At 43.6% G+C, this 23,906-nt stretch overlaps 1 protein-coding gene across 1 annotated transcript in view; it reads right to left on the minus strand.

Moving 5' to 3' along the window:
* Positions 1-2,029: 2,029 nt before the first annotated feature.
* Positions 2,030-23,906, minus strand: part of LOC119730584 (laccase-2-like) — a 34,206-nt gene continuing 12,329 nt past the window's right edge. Inside the window, exons 9-11 of the mRNA XM_038203564.1 lie at positions 3,429-3,570; positions 2,849-2,985; positions 2,030-2,488 (exon numbers count right to left, since the gene is read on the minus strand). Of these exons, the coding sequence (XP_038059492.1) occupies positions 2,129-2,488; positions 2,849-2,985; positions 3,429-3,570 (639 nt within the window). The 3' untranslated portion in view covers positions 2,030-2,128. The remainder of the gene's footprint in view (positions 2,489-2,848; positions 2,986-3,428; positions 3,571-23,906) is intronic.

Consider the following 23,906-nt stretch of genomic DNA (forward strand, 5'->3'; position numbering starts at 1 on the left):
TTTTATGCTCTCTCCACTAAAAATCACAAAACAAGCAGCGGCTTGTTATTTCAACAGTTGATGTTACATTTATTTATATAACTTAATGTGACTATTTAAAATTAGTATTCAACCGTCCGCCCGGTCAAAAAATGTAATAAAATGTGTTCATATCAGCTAACAAAATCACAATGTTGTCCGTGACCCCATTAACTCCCATTCTGCTGTTTCACCACAGTTGGATACTCTGCAAAGCGCATGGAACAATTCTTTTTCAGTCTTCTTGCTGAAACTTTCGATTGCTCAGTCCGAGAGACTTTCATTTTGTTTTCCAGAAATTTAACAAGAAAAAAAAACAGAAGAGAACATGCAAGAAGTACGATAGGGGTGTTATCCTAGCATTATCAGTGTCGGAAATTGCCATGGGTGCATGCCCCCTCCCTGAGAATGATTTCATGGGACTCTCCTTTCAAGGATCGTCTTTCTAAGTCCATGCAGTACCTAGCAGGTTTGGACCATTTTAGCAAGATTACACCTGTCTCCCCCACCCCCCCCCCCCCCACCCCCAAAAAGGTGCTCACAGATAAACCGAGTGGTACCGATATTGTGATACACACTCAAGATGACAATCAGGGGCGGATCCAAGATTTTCCGGGGGGGGGGGGTCGTGAAATGTAACAAGCAGCAAACAGCGAAGGCAAGTTGTGGCGCCTACGCTGAAGGCCAAGGGGGGGGGGACATTATGAGATTAAAAGTAATGCGAGCGCGTAGCGCGAAGCCCTATTAAACGGTCTGAATTTTTTCGTTTTGCTGAAAGAACACTTACCTTTTTTGTGATCCTTGGACAGAATGGTGTTTGTGTTAAAACTTCTTGAATTTAAACAGTACACAAGCGATTTGAATGATTCTTGTACTAAAAGAAAGCTCATTAATTGGGCTTTTATGTCCTAGATTTTGAAAGTGCTACAGGCAAAACTTCATTCAAAAATTGGTCTTGCCATTTGGGTTTCTTTCTTTTTTTCACTCACCCTGTATATAGCTGAGCAGACATTGTACTGTGTTGTGTCACAATTTGTAATCGTTGTTACAACCTTCTTTCCACATAATCATTAATTGGGCTTTCATGTCCTAGATTTTGAAAGTGCTACAGGCAAAACTTCATTCAAAAATTGGTCTTGCCATTTGGGTTTCTTTCTTTTTTTCACTCACCCTGTATACAGCTGAGCAGACATTGTACTGTGTTGTGTCACAATTTGTAATCGTTGTTACACATAATCATTAATTGGGCTTTCATGTCCTAGATTTTGAAAGTGATACAGGCAAAACTTCATTCAAAAATTGTTCTTGCCATTTGGGTTTCTTTCTTTTTTTCACTCACCCTGTACACAGCTGAGCAGACATTGTACTGTGTTGTGTCACAATTTTTAATCTTTGTTACAACCTTCTTTCCACATAATTATTTTATCGATAACAACTCAGAATTTCATTATTTATGTGCTTATCATCATATCATGTATATTATATTCCATGTTTTTGTCCATACGAGGTGGGCATTATATCCCAGTCAAATTTAGCAAGGAAAATTTACATTACAGTATTTACATATATGTACTGAGAAAAGAATTGGAATTTTTCAGACCAGTCTCACACGGTATGTGCACATCAAACTCATCATTGGAAAATACCCATATTTCTCGATTTCTTCTATAAATGACAGCAAAGCAGACGGGCTGCTTTCACGGGGTATTTAGTACCAGTACGATCTTTAAACCTTAAACGTTAATTTTGCAATTATGTACATTAAAGTATAGTGTGCGTACGTATCCAATAAAAAAAAATCCTATTTCAGTTTGTAACTTTTCCAGTCAGTCTAAAGGCCTACCGAAAGCAACATGTGGAAAATGTGTCGAAACCGGCAGTATCCGGGGAGGGGGGGGGGGGGGGCAGGGGGGCACCGTGCCGCGAAAATGGCCATAATATGGTCAGTTTTGAAGAGCAACCCCATTTGGAAGATGGGTACCAGCCCCCTCCCCCCCCCCCCCCCCCCCCCGGCGTTTTGATTTTACGGAGGCCAAGTGTCCGAAGAAAAAAAACATGTCTTCATTTCGGCGCAGATGTGCGGTTGCCACCCCCTTTCCTCCCCCGGACATCACAAGCTGGATACGCTACTCATGCTACTGGACACCGGTGCCGGCTGCACGACAACGGTACCACTCTGTGCCGAGTATTCGGCCGTCCCGGGTCCCGGATCCTCTGAGGCGGGCGCGGCGCCACGGCGGCACAAGCAGCCCAGTAGCAGCCCTATCACCACGGCTATCAGGAACGTCACGGGAACGATCCAGGCCAGGTGATAGGTGTTCAGTTTTTGCGGGTCGTCGGCCCGGGGCAGCGGGGGAGGGACCGTGGCTGGGTCGGTAGTTGGTGGGAAGACACCACAGGTCGGGAAGCCCGCTGGGATGGACTGGAAATCCGGAGTGTGGCCCATCCAGAACAAGAGCGCCATACCCTCCTGTTAGAAAACAACAACAAAGGGTGCATAAACCAGTAAACGTAAACAAATGAACTGGAACCGTATTGAACCTGCGACCTCCGGATTGCCGTCCCGGTGCTCTACCAACTGTCGACGTTTTCCAAATTTGTCAATGCCTTTGTTCAAAGGGCGCTTGTCAGAAGTCATGAACATAATGCCATGAGCCAAGAATTACGCTAAAACTAGTTACGCTGCTAGCAATGGATACGGCTTTCTGATACAAATTATCAAATAATCACAACTGGGAACCGACTGGGTATACATAATTTTTCTGAAAGTGGTTTACTCAACAGAATTAAGTCATTGTTACGTGACTAGCGTGTTTTGTGTTGAAATTACCTCGAGATGGAACTCGATGTGACAATGGAAGATCCACCATCCCGGGTTCCAGGCCCGGAACCTGAAGATGGTATAGCCCCCGTCGGGTACCACCACGACGTCTTTGAACGGTCCATTCAGATTACGGGTAATTTCACCTGCGGTAAGACAATATGGGGGAAGAAGTAATACTGCAATTCAGTTTGTTTGTTATTTTCATAATTAGTGGACCAAGATGGTTTAAAGGTAGTTTGGGCCAAAAACAGCATTTTGATTTTGTTCCAGTAATACATGGAGTCCATGCGAGCGCATTCAACCTGCAACGGTGGTAAAGGGCGCACGGGTCCGGGTGCCAAAGTTCCCAAGACTGGATCCGATTCATCTTCTTGACAGTGCCCTCTACCGCCGCGGCTTTCCATAGACCAGCTGGACATCATCATTATAACCAAGGAACATCATCTAAAATCAGTCTTGTGCAAAGACTATTAATGAAGACTTCAGTCTTGAGAAACAAATAATAAAATCACTTGGCGATAAATGCAGGGCACGACATCCGGCCGGCGATCAGACTATTATTATTTTGTCTTTATATACTACGTACCGTTCTGGTCGAGCTGCATGACAGATTGCACGGTGGCGCCAGGCATGCGTTCCATAGCCACCACTTGAAACTGAAGACCATGAAGGTGCATCGGAAGAAGGACATAGGACGAATCCGGATTCACCAGAACGATCTCCACTAACTGTGAGAGAATGTTTTGTCAAACCCTGACTTGAATTTCAGGGTCGGTTATTATACCCCTTCTGTATTTCAGAATGTTGCTTGATCTGACTCTTCACTTTAAAGATATATGTTTCCGATCCGATTCGTTTCTCTCCAAACGATTTGTCATTTGAAAGGTTTTTTTTATATTAAGGCCTAAAGGGAAAAACTTACCAACCCGTCTTAGCTGGTCATCTTGAAGAAAAAATTCTTAAAGGTGCATGATACGCAAGGTGTGTTCAATAATTTATACACTTTTGTTAAAAAATAAATGTATCCAGATATATGAATTTTTTTTGTTTTTGTAAAACTGTGCTGTTTACTTATTATATACAAACCGTGTGATTTGTATCGAAAGAGTGGTACTACTCAAGGTAAGTTTTGTCGTTTGTGTATTTGTTTCATACTAGACTATTTCATTTTACCATTGGCCGACTCGAGCCCTTACCGCGTTAAGTTCAACTTGAATGGTGTGTACGCATGCGCACTGCGTCAGCCCATCGCACTCGCCATTTTGGAAGCTGCTAGCGTTGCAGAACAAGCTCATCGGAAGGTCGTCAAACTGAGACATGATGGGTGAGGTAGGGAAGAAGTAGGAGATGTTGTTGAGCTGGGGGAAAGACTTGGTTCCCTGGTTGGGTATGGGGCTCTCCCTGGTGCCGAAACTCGTCTCGATGTAGTGCTGGGCATCGGGGGTTCCGTCTGTGGCCGTGTAATTTGCTCCTGCAAAATTAATACGTGAATTCCGTCAGATGATTAAGGATGTAAACAATAATTTTTTTTGTCGATTATGTTGCTTTGCAGATCCCGGAGGGCCAGCCCTGTGTCCTGTTTTTATCTCTCTCACCAACTAACGGATTGCCGGACTACCTGACTGACTGACTGTCGCTTGTAACTTAGACTTGACTGGTGAAAGAAGCCGGGCAGTTCTATCGTATATGATCACATCGTTTAACACCAATGAATGCGCTGAACCTGGCCCGTAGTGTAGACCAGGTGATGCATGAAAAGACTTCCAGTGAATATAATTCTGTTTGCTCTGGATTAGGCTGGTCTGAGAGGGCGGCACTGGGCTTGCCCACAGTCAATCGCAAGTCAATAGCCATGTGGTCAAGCGACATGTTACACGTACGCAAATAAACTGCGAGGACAGCATTACTTTGTCATTGTTTCCCCAATGATTCGTGTCACTGCATGCACCTGTGAATGGATCATGTGAAAAGTAACTGAAATTTAATTGACAAGTGATTGACCATGAAGTTTACATGCAACTGACTCCTAATGGAATTGATTATCATAGCGGTTCAAGCTTTGGCTTGGGTGGAGGTGGGGGTGGGTAGCTGTTAGCCGGAAGATCAGGCGTTAAGTGCTGCCTTTAAAAGTGACATCCTTTAGAGGAGAAATTCGGCCAAATATGTTCATTGGTCAAAAACTCCATAATCGGGTTACAGCAGACACGATAGACGCCATTGAAGCCGCTGAATGGTCAGATTTCTTGCGGCCCAAGGGGATGGTGTTTGACCCCTAACCCTCTATAGATCCACCACTGTAAAATTTAACAAAATCATAGATAAAATCTTTGCTGGAAAGCTATTGTTCGATACTCTCCAATGGGATAAAGATCGTTGAGGAATACTGAGTTTCTCATTCTCATCGATTTTTTTTTACGTATCTCAATTTTACCTTTTACAGATAAATATCGTCGGCCTACTTCGCGTTAAATGACATGAATCGATACACCTACCGGAATTGATGTTGTTGTCCACCTCAGCCAGCGACGTGTTAGGGAAAGTCTTCCACCAGATATCCTGCGTGCCTTCCTCAGCGATATTCGGCAGGCTGGGAGGCATCGGCGCAGTCGAGGCCGTCTCGTAGTGGAAGCTGGCGACCTGTCTCCCCGTGTCACCACTCGCTGAGCCGCACGAGCCCAGCCCCACCACTCGTACCGCGTAGTTACCGATGCTTTGGTTTGCGTTCAGCACGAAGTCGTACCGCTCACCGCCGTTAATCCTAAAGTAGTCGACCGCCTGAGGTTCTATGGCGGATCCGTCCCCGGCGATTACCAACATTTGGTGACCTGACCAAAAAAAAAAAAATCCTCACTTTCAATTCAATATGGCCGATTCGTGAATAAGGCCCATGAAATACTAACTCTTAGTGGTAGCATTGCACATGCCTACGTGAGGATTGTGAACGTTCAACCAATAAAACGGTAAAAGGCACTGGATTTCATAGGAGTCCAAATTTCATGTGACACTGGAAAGACCTGCCAGCCATGTCTTTATCATCCGTTTAAGACCGGCCACGTGACGGGCTCTCGACCAATGGGAATGGGTGAACTGTCTTAGGTATTTATGAATATGAGTTTACAAAATGGTTACGCAAAATTAGCGACTGTCAAAACAACTTGTGCAAACGACATAGACAAACGAATCAAAGTCACATTCACAGGGACTACTCACTCTGGACCGAGAACTGCAGATTGCAGAAAAAGTTGGCGCCGTTGATCACTCGAAATCTGTATCTGGTCCCACTCCGCACATTGAATACATCTATGGGAACGAAGGGAGGAGATCCACTCAACGGAAGACCTTTACCTGTTGGCACAATCGTGTAAAAAATAAACAAACAAATAAACAAACACCCCAACCAACCAACAAAACAACAACCAAACAAATAAGCCAATCATATTCCATCTATCGCAGCTACAGTAACCCAAAATTAAAATCCTCGGCATCGGGGCTCTGAGGTGTCACATCCATTCGGGGGTGTGACACACATTGTGTCACCCCCAAACAAATTATGACTATTTTCACATGTTTTGGTTATGAACTTCTGTTTTACTATACTAGGGAAGAAAAAGCTTAGAAAAGCCTACTGTTGACTTCAATATGGCGAGTGTGGCTCATGCGGATCCACATGTAATGATCGACATGTAATATTTCCGCGAAATTTCCGGAGGAGTGGCAGTGACCTGAGAACTGACCACCCCAGCAAGTTGTGCGTAGTAAAGCCTTGGATGTCACGACAGAACAGCCCTTGGCTACATCCGGGTTGGGGGTTTTAGATCAAATCAAATCAAGTCAAGTCAAATCAAATCAAATCATTTCATATCAAATCAAATCAAATTAATGCCGGAGGCACCACGCAATGCAAAAGACCCCCCTTTTCTCAAATAGTGCCGCTCGAACGTCTATATTGATAAGGAGCCTCAAATTCACCCAGTTGAATACGGTCACAAAATTGGCAATTCCGACAATCTACTCACCGTTTATCAAAATGGAATCGACGCCTACTTTGCTGCCGCCGATGTTTTGCTTCTCGTAGTTGGATACCATGGTGTCGTGGTGCCAGTCATTCAGGAATATGACATCTTCAGCCCGGTCTTCGTCATACAGGCCCGCGTTGGGATCAGTTCGGCTTGATTCCCTGATGATGAACGACCCGGCCACGCCGTCACCGCGCTGCAGACCCGTGTGGGCGTGGTACCAGCCAGTACCGGACTCGAACGGGGTAAACCTGTGGTATGGGATCATTTGCAATTCTGAGTATGACGCACAACCAACTTGCAAGGCCTACAATCCCTAAAGCAGCACCCAATATATTTTAATAAAAAAAAGATGGACCAAATACATACAAATAGTCAATGATCACAATACGCATGTGTCAGTTTTATGGTCCTGTAACTTTACATCTCTTGAAAAAAATCCTCCCGTGCCATAGAAGAATTGGAAATTAATTCAAAAGTAGGTCTTGATTAACCTCATAATTAACATTTGGCAGGCAAAAAGGAACAAAAAAAAAGATGCCGGAGGGATTCGAAGCTGAGACTGGCTGAGACCGGTAGAGACTGGCAGAGACTGAATGAGACTGGCTAAAACTGGCAGAGATTGAAAGAGAGCGGCTTAGACTGCAGAGATCGCTGGAGACCGACAGAGACCGGCGGAGACCGGCAGGGACCGGCAGAGACTAGCAGAGACCAGCAGACCCGGCAAAGACGAGCGACGACTGGCTGAGACTGGCAGAAACTGGCAGGGTCCCACTGAGACTGACAGACTGGCAGAGACTGGCAGAGACAGGCAGAGACCGGCAGAGACCGGCAGAGACCGGCAGAGACTGGCAGACTGACAGAGACTGGCAGAGACTGAAGGAGACAGTCAGAGACTGCCAGACTGACGGAGACTCACAAAGACTGGCGGAGACTGGCATACAGACACAGACTGACAGAGACTGAAGATACTGTAGAGACTGACGACACTGGCACAGACCGGCTGAGACAGGCTGGTCAAGACTGGCAAAGACTGCCAGAGACTGACAAAGACTGTCATACTGACAAATACTACTGGCAGGGGCTAGCGGGGACTGGCACCTGAAACTGGCAGAGATCGGCGGAGACCTGCAGAGCCTGGCTGAGATCGGCAAAGACGGACATAGACTGGCAGAGACCGGCTCATGACCGGTAGAGACAAACTGAGACTGGCTGAGTCTGGCTGACTGACAGAGACTGAAGGAGACTGAAGGAGACAGTCGGAGACTGCCAGACTGACGGAGACTCACAAAGACTGGCAGAGACTGGCATACAGACACAGACTGACAGAGACTAAAGTGTAGAGACTGACAGACATTGGCAGAGACCGGCTGAGACAGGCTGAGACTGGCAAAGACTGCCAGAGCCTGACAAAGACTGGCACACTGACAGAGACTACTGACAGGGGCTAGCAGGGACTGGCACCTGAGACTGCCAGAGATCGGCGGAGACCCGCAGAGTCTGGCTGAGATTGGCAAAGACCGACAGAAACTGGCAGGGACCGGCGGAGACCTGCAGAGCCTGGCTGAGATCGGCAAAGACGGACATAGACTGGCAGAGACCGGCTCATGACCGGTAGAGACAAACTGAGACTGGCTGAGTCTGGCTGACTGACAGAGACTGAAAGAGACTGAAGGAGACAGTCGGAGACTGCCAGACTGACGGAGACTCACAAAGACTGGCAGAGACTGGCATACAGACACAGACTGACAGAGACTAAAGTGTAGAGACTGACAGACATTGGCAGAGACCGGCTGAGACAGGCTGAGACTGGCAAAGACTGCCAGAGCCTGACAAAGACTGGCACACTGACAGAGACTACTGACAGGGGCTAGCAGGGACTGGCACCTGAGACTGCCAGAGATCGGCGGAGACCCGCAGAGTCTGGCTGAGATTGGCAAAGACCGACAGAAACTGGCAGGGACCGGCTGAGACAGGCAGACACCGGTGGGTACAGAGACTGACAGAGACCGATAAACAACGGCAGAGATTGGCAGATACTGGCAGAGACCGGTAGAGACTGCATGGAAGAGACCGGTAGAGGTTGGAAGAGACTGACAGATACTACCAGAGACTGGCTGAGACTGCCAAAGACTGCCAGAGACAGGCAGACTGGCAGAGACTGGCAGGGACTGGCTGGGACTGGCTGGGACTGGCAAAGACTTGCAGGGACTGGCAGGGAATGCCAAAGACTGCCAGAGACAGGCAGACTGGCAGAGACTGGCAGGGACTGGCAGAGACCGGCAGGGACTGGATGTGACTGCCAGAGACTTCCAGGGGACTGCAAAGACTGGCAGAGACTGTAGAGACTGACATACACTGGCAGAGACCGGCTGAGACAGGCTGAGAATGGCAAAGACCGCCAGAGACTGACAAAGTCTGGCACACTGACAGAGACTACTGGCAGGGGCTAGCAGGGATTGGCACCTGAGACTGCCAGAGATCGGCGGAGACCCGCAGAGTCTGCCTGAGATCGGCAAAGACCGACAGAAACTGGCAGGGACCGGCTGAGACAGGCAGACACCGGTCGGTGCAGAGACTGACAAAGACCGATAGACAATGGCAGAGACTGGCAGAGACCGGTAGAGACTGCATGGAAGAGACCGGTAGAGGTTGGAAAAGACTGACAGATACTGCCAGAGACTGGCTGAGACTGCCAAAGACTGCCAGAGACAGGCAGACTGGCAGAGACTGGCAGAGACTGGCAAAGACCGGCAGGGACTGGCAGGGAATGCCATTGACCGGCAGGGACTGGCAGAGACTGTCAGGGACTGGAAGTGACTGCCAGAGAATTCCAGAGGACTGCAAAGACTGGCAGAGACTGGCAAGGACTGGCTTAAATTGCCAAAGACTGCCAGAGACTGGCAGGAAGCCTGAGACTGGCTGAGATCGGGACAAGAGCGTCAACTGAGAAACCCTTGCGCACGCTATTGTACAAAACAACTGATAAAGCAACGTAACATGACAGATTATCTGAACAGAGACTTTCAAAGACTGGCTGTGATTAGAAAAAACAACAACAGACGGGCAACACGAACCTGTACTGGAACTTTCCCGGGGAGGGTATGGGGCACTGTGTCACCATAGGCAGGCCGTCCATGAACTGGCTGCCGTTCTGGAAGAGGCCGTGCCAGTGGATCGTCACGCCCTCGTCGTTGGTCATTTGGTTATCAACGTTGATCACAACCTCGTCTCCGGCACAAATCTTGAGAGAAAAACACAGATGACAAACGTGAAACATTAAACACTGATTTTGATAGAAGAGGTAGGAAACTAATAAAAGAGGATATTTAAGATGGAATCAAAGTCGTTAATGTTAGTGTTAATGATTTAAAACTCGTCTATTCTGAACAGATGAACAAAATAACTCTGGTAAGAAAATGGCTGATAAATAATTTTACTTGAAACGAATCCTCTTAAATGGATTTTTTATCCGCTTTACCCCTTTTATTCAAAAGCAAACCGAATGCTCCAAATCAAAATATCAGATGCATTCCAATTTTGCTTGAAACCTTCTTTCATTCCACTTATATCCTTTTCATTTCTTTTTATTTTCTTCTTGTGGTTTTGTGGCAAACATGAAAGCAGAAATGTCTTCCAATCAACATACCTGGATACTGGGTCCGGGAAAAGCTTGGTTGACGACACTGATTGCTCGCGGAAACCCGTCCACCGAAACGCAGCCTGGGTTACTGCAGGCCGTCACGTTGGTAGGACAATCACCGCACTGTAGTCGATCAAAAATAGTTTTCCCCTCTCATTCTTCCTATTGACGCCCTCGTCACCCCACTGTCATCGTCATTATGGATGTGATCGTTGCTATCGTAATAGTCATCGTCGTGGTCGTAGTTGTCTAATCACTCTCATGTGGTAATGACCACCCTCATCGTCTTTCTCAATCAAACGACAGATAGTTTACCTGTAACATCATACCTATTGACGTCATCAATACCCGGTGGTCAACGTCATTATTGGTGTCAGGGTCGTAATCATAACCAGTGTCATCGTTGTAGTGTCGTGGTCATGGCCACTCTCAAGTCAATCAAAAGACAGTTTGCCGGTACCATCATTATTGGCGCCACTGATACCCAGTTGACGTCTTGGCGTCATCGTCGTCGTCATTATCTTGATCATCGTGGTCGTAGTGTCACTGTCATTGTTGAGGTCATGGTCTCCCAACCGTCTTTCTCAATAAAAAGACAGGTTGTTTGTCCTTATCATCATAGTAAATGTGTCTACCAATATCCAATAGTTGTTGTCCTTCTTATCGTTATCGTGGTGTTTGTAGTGTCGTGGCCAGTGTCCTGGTTATCCTTGTCCTATTTCTCATGTCGTCATCAATAATATTCATTGTCATATAAAGTGTCGTTATCTCATTGCCAGTGTTGTCATTCCTGACATCGTTGTCCTTACTACGGCCACTGCCGAGCTGTCGTTTCAATCCCGTTTCCATTCTTACCCTAGGAAAAGCATTAACTTCAAGTTACAAATCAGGAGTGTCAACGTTGTCCCCAAAATCAAATTACCTGTGGTGACATGGCATAGTACCAGGTGACGATCCAGTTATAAACGCAGACCATGGGGAAGGACGATTCGCATGATCGATAGCAAGGATTGTCATCGACGGCTCGTAATGCGTCTACCGCGAGAGTAACTATGAAACAATTAAAATAGACCTTCCTGTCGTTTGTAAACATTGAGCGCCATTTTGTATGGGCTGCCTCAAGCGCATAAATTGAAGTCGTGGTTGACAACATATTTTTCCCCAAAAGTCTTCTTAACACCCTTTATTGCATCAGAAAAGGCATGTTCAGGAAGTATTATGTAGCGTTTGTTGACTATAATTGTTTTTTCCACAATTAAATTACTACTTAATGACTGCGCAAGAGGTTTGCACATGCTCATCCCCCTGTTAATATGGTGCTCTAGAAACGACATGGTGTCTAAAGGTCGCCATAGCCGTCACCTCTCCGCCAGGCGACGCGATGTGTCGTCTTAATAACACCATATAGCCTACCCAGTTGAGCAAAACTCCTCCGGGTTGGCAAACTATGGGAGGCCCAACATTGCATTCAGAGCCTAAATGATGTGGCTTCAATGACTTCATACAGTTCTCAGCCTCAGTTCTACAGCGTCAGAAACTTTCGACGCAACTAATATTCCCTTTTATTTTTTCCTTGTAAATCGAGATTTTTGTTAGTGTCAGAAACAGTTTAACTCTACTATCGGATACTATCCCAAGTAATGAGTATGATGAAGCAAAAGCTACCGCATGCATAGTCACTGGACTGACCTGAAACATAGTTCATTAAATAAATATCTTAAAAAGGTTATATTTTGCCTCACATTTCGATCCTAGCAGGATCCTTGTCAAAAGGCAAAGGTAACAAAGAATACTAGTCCTTGTAAAAGCAGATTGTCTCATCAAGTATTTGGTAATAACTTACTTGCCACAAAGATGACTGGAAGCAGCACACCGCGTCGGGACATGGCGCTTGATCAGTTATGGGCGCACGAGACCATTTTAAAATCTTCTAGGCCTACCGAAATAAACTCACACACTTTGCTGCAGCAGCTCTCTTATAACGTTTTTGACTAGTCACGGGAAAGAGAATTTCGGAATGCAAGCACTTGGCAGTGACCCTTGTTGAAAACTGAGCGGTTGTTGACGACCGTCGTAACATGTCACCTCCGTTGCCAAGCCATTGTTAATTGATATCAATAACCCACACGCAAGATACCCGCTTCGAGTGTCAAATGTCAGAAGTCCTGTTTATTCGACTTAATATTTGTGTACAAAACAAACAGTAAAAAAAATCACATATCTCTGAAATAAATGGTGGGACCCGGATACGCTCAAAGTACTACTTTTGTATTTTGAACGACCTTAATCCAAAAAGAAATTAATAAATAATTCCCGCGGATGTGATATAATTAGCTTTGGTCACATGGCTTTCTCAGCTATAAGCACGAAACGTTCGACGAAATAATCAAGCGACTGTGACGTCTATAGTGGTGAGTTCAGTCACCGTGACATAGTATGAATTGTTTTCCTCGTTTTGAAACTATTCTGCATGTGTGTACTTTTTTAACCTGTCAACAAAAAGGGTAGAGACATCCAGAGGCTATGATCCGGCTGTATTTTTTTTGTCCCACTATATCATACAAGGTGATCCGCGGATAGCACGTGTCGCCTTTTTTTCGCGGTAGATCCCTACATGCTTAGTTTTCTTTAAAAAAAGTCACATTTTCTGCATTTTTAAACCTTGACATCAAATGACCCCTAGATGATCTTTGGCCTCCAATTTCGGAGGAGTTGCGATGAACCCCCACTCAAGGAACACTCCATCCAAGTTACATTAAATCCATCAAATTCTGTAGACAAAGAAACATTTGAAGCATATTTGAGCAATGACCTCTCATGACCCCAATATGACCTTTGACCTCAGTAATCCAATAATAATTGTGTCTTCCCCTCCAAGGGTCACTGCATCCAATTTTCATCCAAATCCATGAAAGCATGTACAAGTTATAGACTTTTTTTCAAAAACTAAACCTTAACTTTAACACTCGGTCATACGGTCATACGGCCTTCCCAGCAGATAGGAGTTCTGGGGGTACTTAATTGCATTGTTGTCCTTTTATCCCTTTTCTTTAGAATTTCACTTCTGGGGTACCGTTTTTCTAAGGGTGAGTAGTGGGGTAGCATTGTTCCCTAAATGTCCCATTGTATGAGTACCGCACAAGTAGCTGTGGTAAGTACGGGGATACGGTCATGACATTATGCCCCCCAAAAACTTCGTTTAATAATAACAATAATAACGGAGTCTTATATAGCGCACGTATCTACCAACAATTGTATTCAAGGCACTGGAGACTATGTACATTATCAAAGAAAGGTAAATAAAGAATATGAGACCCAATAAGGAAGCACCTTATAAGGGTTTACAAGGTGCTGCGGCGCATATTGCAGCCACTGCCATAAACACCGGGGCAACCCCCTTCTCTTAGCGATAAGTGTCACTGGGTTCTTTAACGTGCATTACACAACACACGGGACCTACGGCTTTACATCCCACCGAAGGACGAAGCAATAATGGTAAAGTGCCTTGCTTAAGAGCACAAGCACCATGTTCCCACGGTCAGGATTCGAACCCATGTACCACGGCACACGAATCGAACACCGTAACCATTGGACCACAGCACCCCCATTGGACCACAGCACCCCGTTTAGTCGACACAAAAACTAACCAGAACCCGTGACCCGCGCATTCGCTGCCGGTCGGCCTATGTCTGTTACATGTTTGTCGTCTGATGTTCACAATAGCAACAATTAGGACGTGGCCTAATTTTCAGGAACTGCTGAAAGCAGAAAATGTTGCCGAGAGAATGGCCGGCGAATTCGAGTGAGGGCGCTGTCACCAGTCGGACGTGTTTGTTCAGAGCTCCCAAAAGTGACCTGATTTAACCGGATTTTGGAGAAGAAGAGAAGACAAACAGGTTTGGTGGGATAGTATAAGGTTAAGCTTGACCCCGTAATCCAATCAACCATGGTTAGAACATCCAGAACTCCATCAATATCAAATGATACCCAAGAAAAATCAAAATCCCGGAAATCGAAAATCCAAGATGGCGGCCAGGTAGGTCTACGTGGCGATGCAAGTGGTACATGTACTTCTAGTAGTAGTAAACAATATAGTCCAGTGATCAGAGGCTGCAGGCATAGCCCACTAAATACAAGTGGAATTCGTAAGCTACCAGAAATTCCAGCTGCTATTAGTTCACCAAGAAATAGTGATATGGAGGCTGAAGAGGTCACAGAGTGTGCATTATTATCATGCCGTAGAGTGATAAATGAGAGTGACAATGCAGTGAGCTGCAACAAGTGTAATCGATGGCTTCACCAGTCGTGCGCAGGCTTTAACCAGTCTGAGTTTAAAATATTGACCAAAAAGAACAAAAACCTTGATAATCTGATATGGTTCTGCAATGGGTGTACGCCACAGATTCGCAGCTTCCTACAAGGCAGATCGCAATCACCACAAAATACATCAGCTATGAATGGGGATCTCAGCAAGAAACTAGACAAGTTGGTCGAAGGGTTCACGAGAATAGAGCAAGCTATGGTTAGCAAAGAGAACAAAATGGAAAATCTGATTGAGGAAAAAAACATTTCTGAGTCTAATGATGAGGATGTAAATGATAGAAAGGATCATGATGTAACCCTAGTGAAGGAGATTTTAGGGAACCTGGAAGTAGATTACACAGAGATCAGCCAGCCAACCCGTTTAGGCAAGAAGATAGATACAGCAAAGGGTCCAGGAAAACCCAGACTGCTGCGAGTCACAGTTGATAACGCAAATGCCAGGAAACAAGCCCTAGCCAAGGCCAGACAACTCAAGTCAGAAGAATGTAAGAGATGGAACAAGGTATTCATAACTCCAGACTTAACATATAAGGAACGGTCAGAGAGCAGGAAATTGAGAGCAGAGCTGGCTACAAGAAGGGAGAAGGGAGAGAACGACCTTGTCATCCGAAAAGGGAGGATTGTTAAAGGCGACCACGCTTCCTCCAGAGGCGGACCACCTAGAGTTCGGCGGGACAACGCAGCTGCGTCTTCCGCCGAAACCTAGTCACCAAGAAGCTCCCGCAACCGTAACGAATTGTAAATATGTTTATTGCACCAAACCACTTTCTGCACTGTCCAGCACATCTGAACCTAAAAGTCGTAGGTCAGTAGCCAAAATCAATGCTGTTGATGCAACAGAGGAGCAGCACAGCAGAAAAGGATCATTTACATGTACAAGCAGTACAGCAAGAGTTGCAGAAAGTCAGTGCAACGTAGATGATGATGACCTTCAAGAGGAAAAGGTCAATTGCACCACGCCCATGGAGAACATGGGAAGCACTAGCACCATGCACAACACATACGATGAAGAGCCGAACAGCACGGGCAATGAGAAGCAGAGTGTTTTTGATGTAAAAGGCATAAAGTGTTTCTACACAAATGCAAACAGTTTCATAAATAAAAGGCATGAAATGGAGACTTTGGTTGAAGTTCAGCAACCCATGGTAATCGGCATCGTTGAAACTTGGTGCAACAACACTATATTGGACAGTGAACTGGCTAAAGATGGGTACAACATGTATAGGAAGGACAAAGAAGGAGCCAACGGGATTAGAGGCGGTATTCTTTTGTACACCCACACTACCTTGGATGCAGCCCAATGCCATAAGTTCGATCACTACGATATGGAGACATCCCTATGGTGTGAAGTAAAGATCAATGATACAGAGGTCTTGCTCATTGGTCTAGTATACAGAAGCCCAAATAGCACCGGTCAAAAGAACGAGGCTTTACGTAATCAGCTATTGCAGTTAGCATCTTTGCCAGACAGCACACAAATACTAGTGTTTGGAGATTTCAACTACCCAGAGATAAGATGGCATCAGAACACTGTAAATGCTGGGATAAATTCTGAGTCACAGCTATTTATGGATGTTACCCAAGACCTACTTTTAGTGCAGCATGTTGAAGAATCAACTAGAAGAAGAGAGGGTCAGAGGTCATCACTGCTATGCTGGACCTAGTGTTTACAAAGGAAGAAAACTCTGTTGACACAGTAACTCATACAGCAGCTGTAGGGAAGAGTGACCACGATAGCTTAATATGGACTTACATCTGCCAATCTGAGACAATCCATTCTTCTAGACAGAAGCGTAACTATGCCAAAGGAGACTATAATGGAATGAAGACGAAGTTCAAAGAAGTTGACTGGGATTCCAAGATGAGTGCTCTGAGTACAGGAGATGCTTGGAATTTCTTTAAGGAAGAATACAACAGAGCTGAGGAAAGTTTTGTTCCCAAGAAGAAATCAAAGATAAGGAACAAGCCCTTATGGATGAAAGCCAGTGTAAAGAGGTCTGTCAAAAAGAAGCACCAGATGTACATGAAGTACAGGAAGTCACAGAGATATAAAGACTACCTGGATTACAAGAAACAGAGGAACAAGACAAGGAAGATAATAAAAAACGCTCAAGCCGAGTATGAGAAGAAGATAATGAAGGAATTTAAAGAGAAACCAAGGCAGTTCTTCAACTACGTCAGAGCGAAGCAGAAAGTTAAGTCTGGTATATCCAGACTAGAAGATGAAGAAGGCAATTTAACTGAAACAGAAGAGGAGGCAGCTAACGTTTTGAACAGTTTTTTTTTGAGTCTGTCTTCACCCAAGAGCCAGAGGGAGATGTACCTGAACTTGACCCTAGGCATGAGGGGGCACTGTTGACAGATTTTGAATTTTCAGTTGAAGATGTCAGAGAGCAGTTGCTGAAATTAAAGAACGACAAATCACCGGCACTGACAGTATCCACTCACACGTGGTAAGAGCATGTGCAGATGAACTAGCACGTCCACTCTACATTATATACAGGAAATCGCTAGATGAGGGCAAGCTACCACGAGATTGGAAATGTGCAAGAGTTGTTCCCATTTAAGAAAGGTGCCAAGAAGAGCCCCGGAAATTACAGGCCAGTGAGTTTAACTTCAGTGCCGTGTAAAATGATGGAAGCCATAGTGAAGCAGTGGGTCCTTAGTCACGTGGAAGGTCTGGATTTGTTAACCAAAGATCAACACGGCTTTGTGAAGGGAAGATCATGCCTCACCAATCTGCTTGAAACATTCGAAGAAGTCACCAGGATGTTAGATGAAGGGGGCGGAGTGGACATTATTTACCTTGACTACTCCAAAGCCTTTGACTCTGTCCCGCACAGAAGGATGTTGTCCAAGTTACAAGCGTACGGAGTGAAGGGCAAAGTTTGGACATGGATCCAGGATTTTCTGACAGGCAGAGTGCAAAAGGTATCTGTGGGTGATGCGGAATCAGACTGGACCAGCGTGGCAAGTGGAGTGCCCCAGGGCTCTGTCCTGGGCCCCATCCTGTTCGTTTTGTACATAAATGATCTGCCAGAAAATGTGAAATCAAACGTAAAAATGTTTGCAGATGACACCAAATTGTACGGGCACATGGTTGATGAAGAAGACAAGCACTCGCTCCAAGAAGATCTCAACGCACTTCATAAGTGGTCCGAAACCTGGTTGCTGAGGTTTAATGCAAGTAAATGCAAGCGTATGCACATGGGTAATACCAACAAGGGAACATCTTATCATCTGGGCAATGAGCAGATACCTCACGACAGTGAAGAGAAAGATCTAGGAGTCTATAACAGAGGACTGTAAGACCACCAAGCAGTGTGCAACAGCAGCAAGTAAGGCAATGGCTAATCTAAAAATAATCAAGAGGACATTCACACACTACGACAAAAAATGCTTCACCACCCTCTACAAGACATACATTCGTCCACACCTTGAATATTGTATCCAAGCATGGAGCCCAAGTCTCAAGAAAGATGTGACGGTGTTAGAAAAGGTACAGCGTAGGGCAACCAAGATCATTCCAAGCTTGAAAAACAAAACTTATACAGAGAGATTATTGGAGTTGGACCTGTACAGTTTGGAAGCAAGAAGACAACGAGGTGACCTGATCGAGGTTTATAAGATCCTAAACAGCTTGGAAGGCATTGAGGAGAGCAAGCTCTTCCAGAGACACGACAACCCATTCCAAGTCAGAGGTCACAACCTAAAGCTCTACAAACCAGGATTAAAGAAAGGGTTGAACTGCAGACAAAACTTCTTTTCCATCCGAGTTATTTCTGAATGGAACAACCTCCCATCACATGTGGTGAATGCAACCTCAACAAACCTGTTTAAGAACCATCTTTATGCCTACTGGAAAGAAATTGGATATGGGGTCACAAAGGCTTAGCCTATTCTATTCCCATCAACCTAAGTAAGTAAGTAAGTTTTTATTGCGAAGCTGCACGTATTTTGTGCTAAGTCCTAGCCAGATTATGCTTAAATGCACATACGATCATTTGCATTTATCCCAAAAGTAACCTACCGAGTTATCATCAAAATGCTTACTTGGATTAAAGATCGTACTGGTTCTGAACACCCCGTGGCATTATTCCGTCTGGCTTGCTGTCATTTAGAAGAAATCAATGTAGGCTGCTATGTGATTTCCAACGATCAGTCAGTTGATTGATTTTTGGAAGTAAAGAGTTATATAGGGCCTAGGCGAAAATGTGTTTCGTGCTCAACAGGTGGTGCATGGTGCTTCACTGTTTTCTCTAAAAGTGTAACTGTGCCGAAACTTCAACAGGTTGGGTTTTGAACATTCTTTTTTGGATTTTGAGTGGTGTTATTGATGTCCCTATATTCCCTTAATTTGCTCAGCACATTCTATATTTAGATTTTGTTTTTAAATTGCTAGACATACAAAAGTTATTCACGTTTAGGTGAGCATCCAGCCAAAAAAAAAAAAAGAGCAAAAGTTCACGCGTTTATTTTGTGCGTCGTTGGCGCAAAAGCTATCCAAATTATAAAAAGCATATATTTAGAGGGCTGCAAATGTCCTTTTCCGATTCATTTTAACATACAAATTGAAAATTCGTTAGGAGAAAACAAAATTGAATATGGCCCAAAGGTGTGTGTAGTAAGGGTTCTTCGATCTTTAGCACCCATAACACGGATTCCGGTGGCAAATGGAATTTGTACGGTACTCCCATAGAGCTAAATTGATATAGCTCTACTCCTGAAATCTGGTCTCTTTAACATCATGGACCTTCACACGTGGCCCGTTGCTGTCCTAGTTATCTATACTTATCTATTGCAGTCATCCGAAAAGTAACTGGCGTAATTATTGTTGAAAAACATACTTGGTTGAAAGATAGTAAGGGGACTAAACTCCCTGTGAAATTATTCTTTCTGGCAAGCTGAAATTTTGAAGTAATCAACGAAAGAAGGCCTTTCCAACGGTGCGTCTTAAGACGCACCGTCGGAAAATTTAAATTAGTAGTTCGTTTTGTTATTCGGCGGAGCGTGCGCAAGCATTGGCACGACGCACACGCGCGCGTGGTTGCTATATATATAATTCGTCGGATCAGTGCGCGACATAGCTGCAATCGGCTCAGTGAGAACGCGTCTCGGACGCTGAATTCAGGCCCACTTCAAAACATGATTCAGCAACTTTTGATTTGAAATTGAGATCCTAGAATGCTGTTTTTCTCGGAAAATACAGCTGAAGCTGAGCTGAAACTTCATCAGGTTAGTTGTTTAGTATCCTTCATTAGATTTTGAACACTTTTGTTGCTTCAAACGAACAAATTGCACAAATTACAAATGATGGACTGTATCTTTAAAGGGCCCATGCAATGTATTGTTTTGAATACTATCTTTGAATTTGAACCTTTGTATCCCATGTAACCCAATTTTCCTTGTGCCTTTGTAGTCCTTATGCTAATGCAGATTTCCATATTCATGAGCAGCACTGTGATACTATTCAGGGCAGAAACCTCAATGTTACAGCTATTTCAGCACAAAAAGTAGCTAGAAGTTTGGAAAATTTGCTGTCATCAATTTTCTTTTCTTTGGTGATTTGTTATTGTGTAAGTAGGTGGCAGTGCAACATGAGTATATAATTTTGGCTGTTGTTCCAAATGTGAATGAGGTCGAAAATGGCGTGAATACCATGACGCCTCTCCGGCTGACATTGACAAAACCGCGCTACCTGTACCTACTAGTGGCGGCTACGACCAACTGAGGGCGCTATAAACCAACTGAGGGCGCTTTTCGGACATGGATTGATTATATTTGAAAACAGGCGCCGGTAAAAACCATGAAACCTTTTTTTGTGTGTGTGCTACAATTCAAGAAAGATTTGGAGGCTACGAGAGATGCATAGTTTTACGAGCATATTTCGCCTGTTCCACATTATGTTGGGCCTGTAGGATATTGGATATATTTTGTGCCTTGCCGATTTAAGCTAAACAAGTTTTTGTTGGGCGTGGGGGTGGTATGCTTTGTCGATTTGAAGGCTTTCAGACCTAAAACCTTTTCTAAAATTCAGGGCCCCGTTCATGGTTTTGTTGTCTGTAGGCGAACAATAGCAGACCATTAGGAATCTCGGGTACGCCAATACATTCCATGAAGACCGATTTTTCTTCCTACAGCTTGTTATATATTGCTATAAGCTTATTGGGAGGGCGGGGGAGGGGGAGGGCAAGTAGCCCCCTACCAGGCCTGCTGGATACCCCACTGGCTTGCCCAACAGCTACGTACAGTTGTCTGCAAACTGTAGCATGGATAATACCCCAGTTTTATCGTGGTCATGACATAAAAAACCTCAGTGGACTCTTGCGTCTGTTTCCTACGTAGAGTTGATAGCAAACCCCTTTATTGAATTTCCATTTTTTTTAGAACAAAAAAAAAATTTAAGCAAGGAATATATTCATCGTCCAACTAACTATCTAAGCTGTCATACAACCACAGCATATGAATGAAACATAACACAGATTAAAACAACGTACATTTTTAGGAAAAGAATCCTAAATAAATGAAAGAAATGATATACTTTTTTTGTTAAAGGGCAATTCCACACCAAAGTGGACATGACACCAAAAAATTCAAATACAAGTGACTTAAACAAATTTGGCATCAAATGAAAGCTAAAAGTCTATATTTTCAAGATTTGAAGTCGGAATTTTATTTTTTATACATTTCGGTACCAAAAAATAGGATTATGTAATAATCCTGTTTTAATCCTAAAAATGTGATTAATAGTGATATGAAAGTATTCTACCAATAGACACACAAAAATATGTACTAATGCCATCAGTTTCTGTCATGAGAAAGTATTGGTCTTGAAAAACTGACTAAAACTTGTTTTTAACATTTTGCGTAACTTGTTTCGCTTCAGTGACTTCTAATACTTCAGCCTTCGAAAATGTCCTTCCGTTACCGAAAAAATACATATTTTTAATTTATTTTTAAAACTTGCAGTATGAATGCATTGAAAGTTATTGTGCAAAGCAAGTTTAGGTAGGCCTTCAATATGACATTATAACTGACACTGCTGTTCTTCTCGTTTTTTAATTACAATTAATTAAATCACGTCCTTCCGTTACCAAATTGGTAACGGAAGGACGGTAACGGAAGGACAAATCGTATTTTTATCAAATGTTACGACATTTGCGCTCATGTTTGAAAAATGAAAATCACTGCAAATACATGCATGTGTAATGAGCATTGAAAGGACATTCATGTGACCCACCTTCACAAAAGCGGGATAAGCAGGGCAAGGTGTTTATTACAAAGGAAGGCACAGGCATGTACAACATGTACAATGTACATGTACATATATGCCGATGTACCAGTACTTACTTGTACATGTATGGAGTTGTTGCAGAAAATCAAATCATAAAGTTGCTGCCATCAGCATTCATGGACAATAGAGAAAGATACGAATTCTGTGAAGCCATTCCAGAAGCAAATTAAGTCAAAAATGAGATGGCAGAAAGTACCGGTACTTTGGGGCACTTTTACATTCAATTTACATGTGTAAGACATGTGAGGTGCAATCTTTGACAAATTATGCCCAAGTTAACAATTTCAGTTTGGATGTTTATAAATTAATTGTTACTACTCTAAATCATTGTAATTTGATTTCAAACATTGATTTTAGAGTTCAATTAAAAGCAACACCTAACTGAAGCCATTAGTTCTACCGGTAGATGTTTTTACCTTAAATGTACATGTAGGCTGGTCGCCCCCCCCCCCCCCCCACCCTTTCGGTAAACCTTTGAACCTACCGGTATTATTATTAAAAGTTGTTGGTGAACATGTAACCAATATACTCAAGAGTTCAAATACTGTGTATTTAAACTTTTAAGGATTGAGGTGATGGGTTTGAAGTCTATTTCTGTAGTAGTCCTGTGTTCGTGAATTATGTGTTTTGGGTTGTTTTCGTTTTTCTTTTGTTATCATTAATTAGCAGGCTTCTATCTTTATCTCAATAGTTTCTTGGGTATAATTATTTATGCCAGGTCTGCATATTGTTGATTTCACATTCAGTTACACATTTCAGCAATTTGTTTCACTTGTATAATTAGTGTAAATTCACATTTTGTTCATGCTATAATTGAGTAAACCTTTTGTCCTTCCGTTACCGTCCTTCCGTTACCAAATTATAATCTGCTTAAAACGTTGTAATTATATTACCGAAACACTTAAAGTCAAATGAAAGGCGGTATAGTATAGATAAAGCTTCAGGGATTCCATTTCCTACCTTTAAAATATAATTGCCCCATAAAATTCACAGAGTTTACGCAAAACGCGAGTAAGTTGGAAAACCCTTGTCCGTTATACCGTCCTTCCGTTACCGACCTCATTAATATTCATTATTCATAAACGGGAGGCATTCATGCCCCCCCAAAGTGTGGAAAATGAAAGTAGCATTATAGCAATACAATTGTGACATTTGTTTGCTGTAACTATGAACAGTGTCTGTGATACACACATTTGAAATTTTGTTTAATGAGTGAAAACGTCCTTCCGTTACCGTGGAATTGCCCTAAAGCTAAACAAAACCTCTAACTTGTAAAAAATATTTAAAATAATTATAGGGGGCCTATCCGATATATAAAATCTCTGTAATGCAGTTGCCTATGGTATCTAAAGACGATAATTTTCAAGAGAAGCTGCCTGTGAACCGTGGTTACGGTTGTATTATTACTCAGTCGACATTTGATGAATATTCATATGAAAATACGGGTATCATAAGAATAATGTAGACAAAATCATGACAAATAAACAGGGAAACACTGGACGACGAATTCCTGTAGAATCTACTGCACCTTTGTTTGTCTGTAATAATGATAAAAACTGTAGATAAGGCCAAAAAAAAAAATAAGTCGGTCTCTGGTCAGCGCGCGCGTCGATTTTAATCATGCGCGTCGATCTTTTTTTTTTCCAAAATGTTCCGCGGTAGCTCCAACAGCGCCCTCTATTTCCGCACCTCCTCAAATTTTTTTACCAAAGAGCACCAAGGAATGGGAAATTGCACCAAGGCAAATAATCGAAAGCACCAAGGCAAATTATGGAGGACACCAATGTA

Source organism: Patiria miniata, unplaced genomic scaffold, assembly GCF_015706575.1.
Source record: "Patiria miniata isolate m_02_andy unplaced genomic scaffold, ASM1570657v1 HiC_scaffold_22, whole genome shotgun sequence".
In the NCBI taxonomy this organism is placed as follows: domain Eukaryota; kingdom Metazoa; phylum Echinodermata; class Asteroidea; order Valvatida; family Asterinidae; genus Patiria; species Patiria miniata.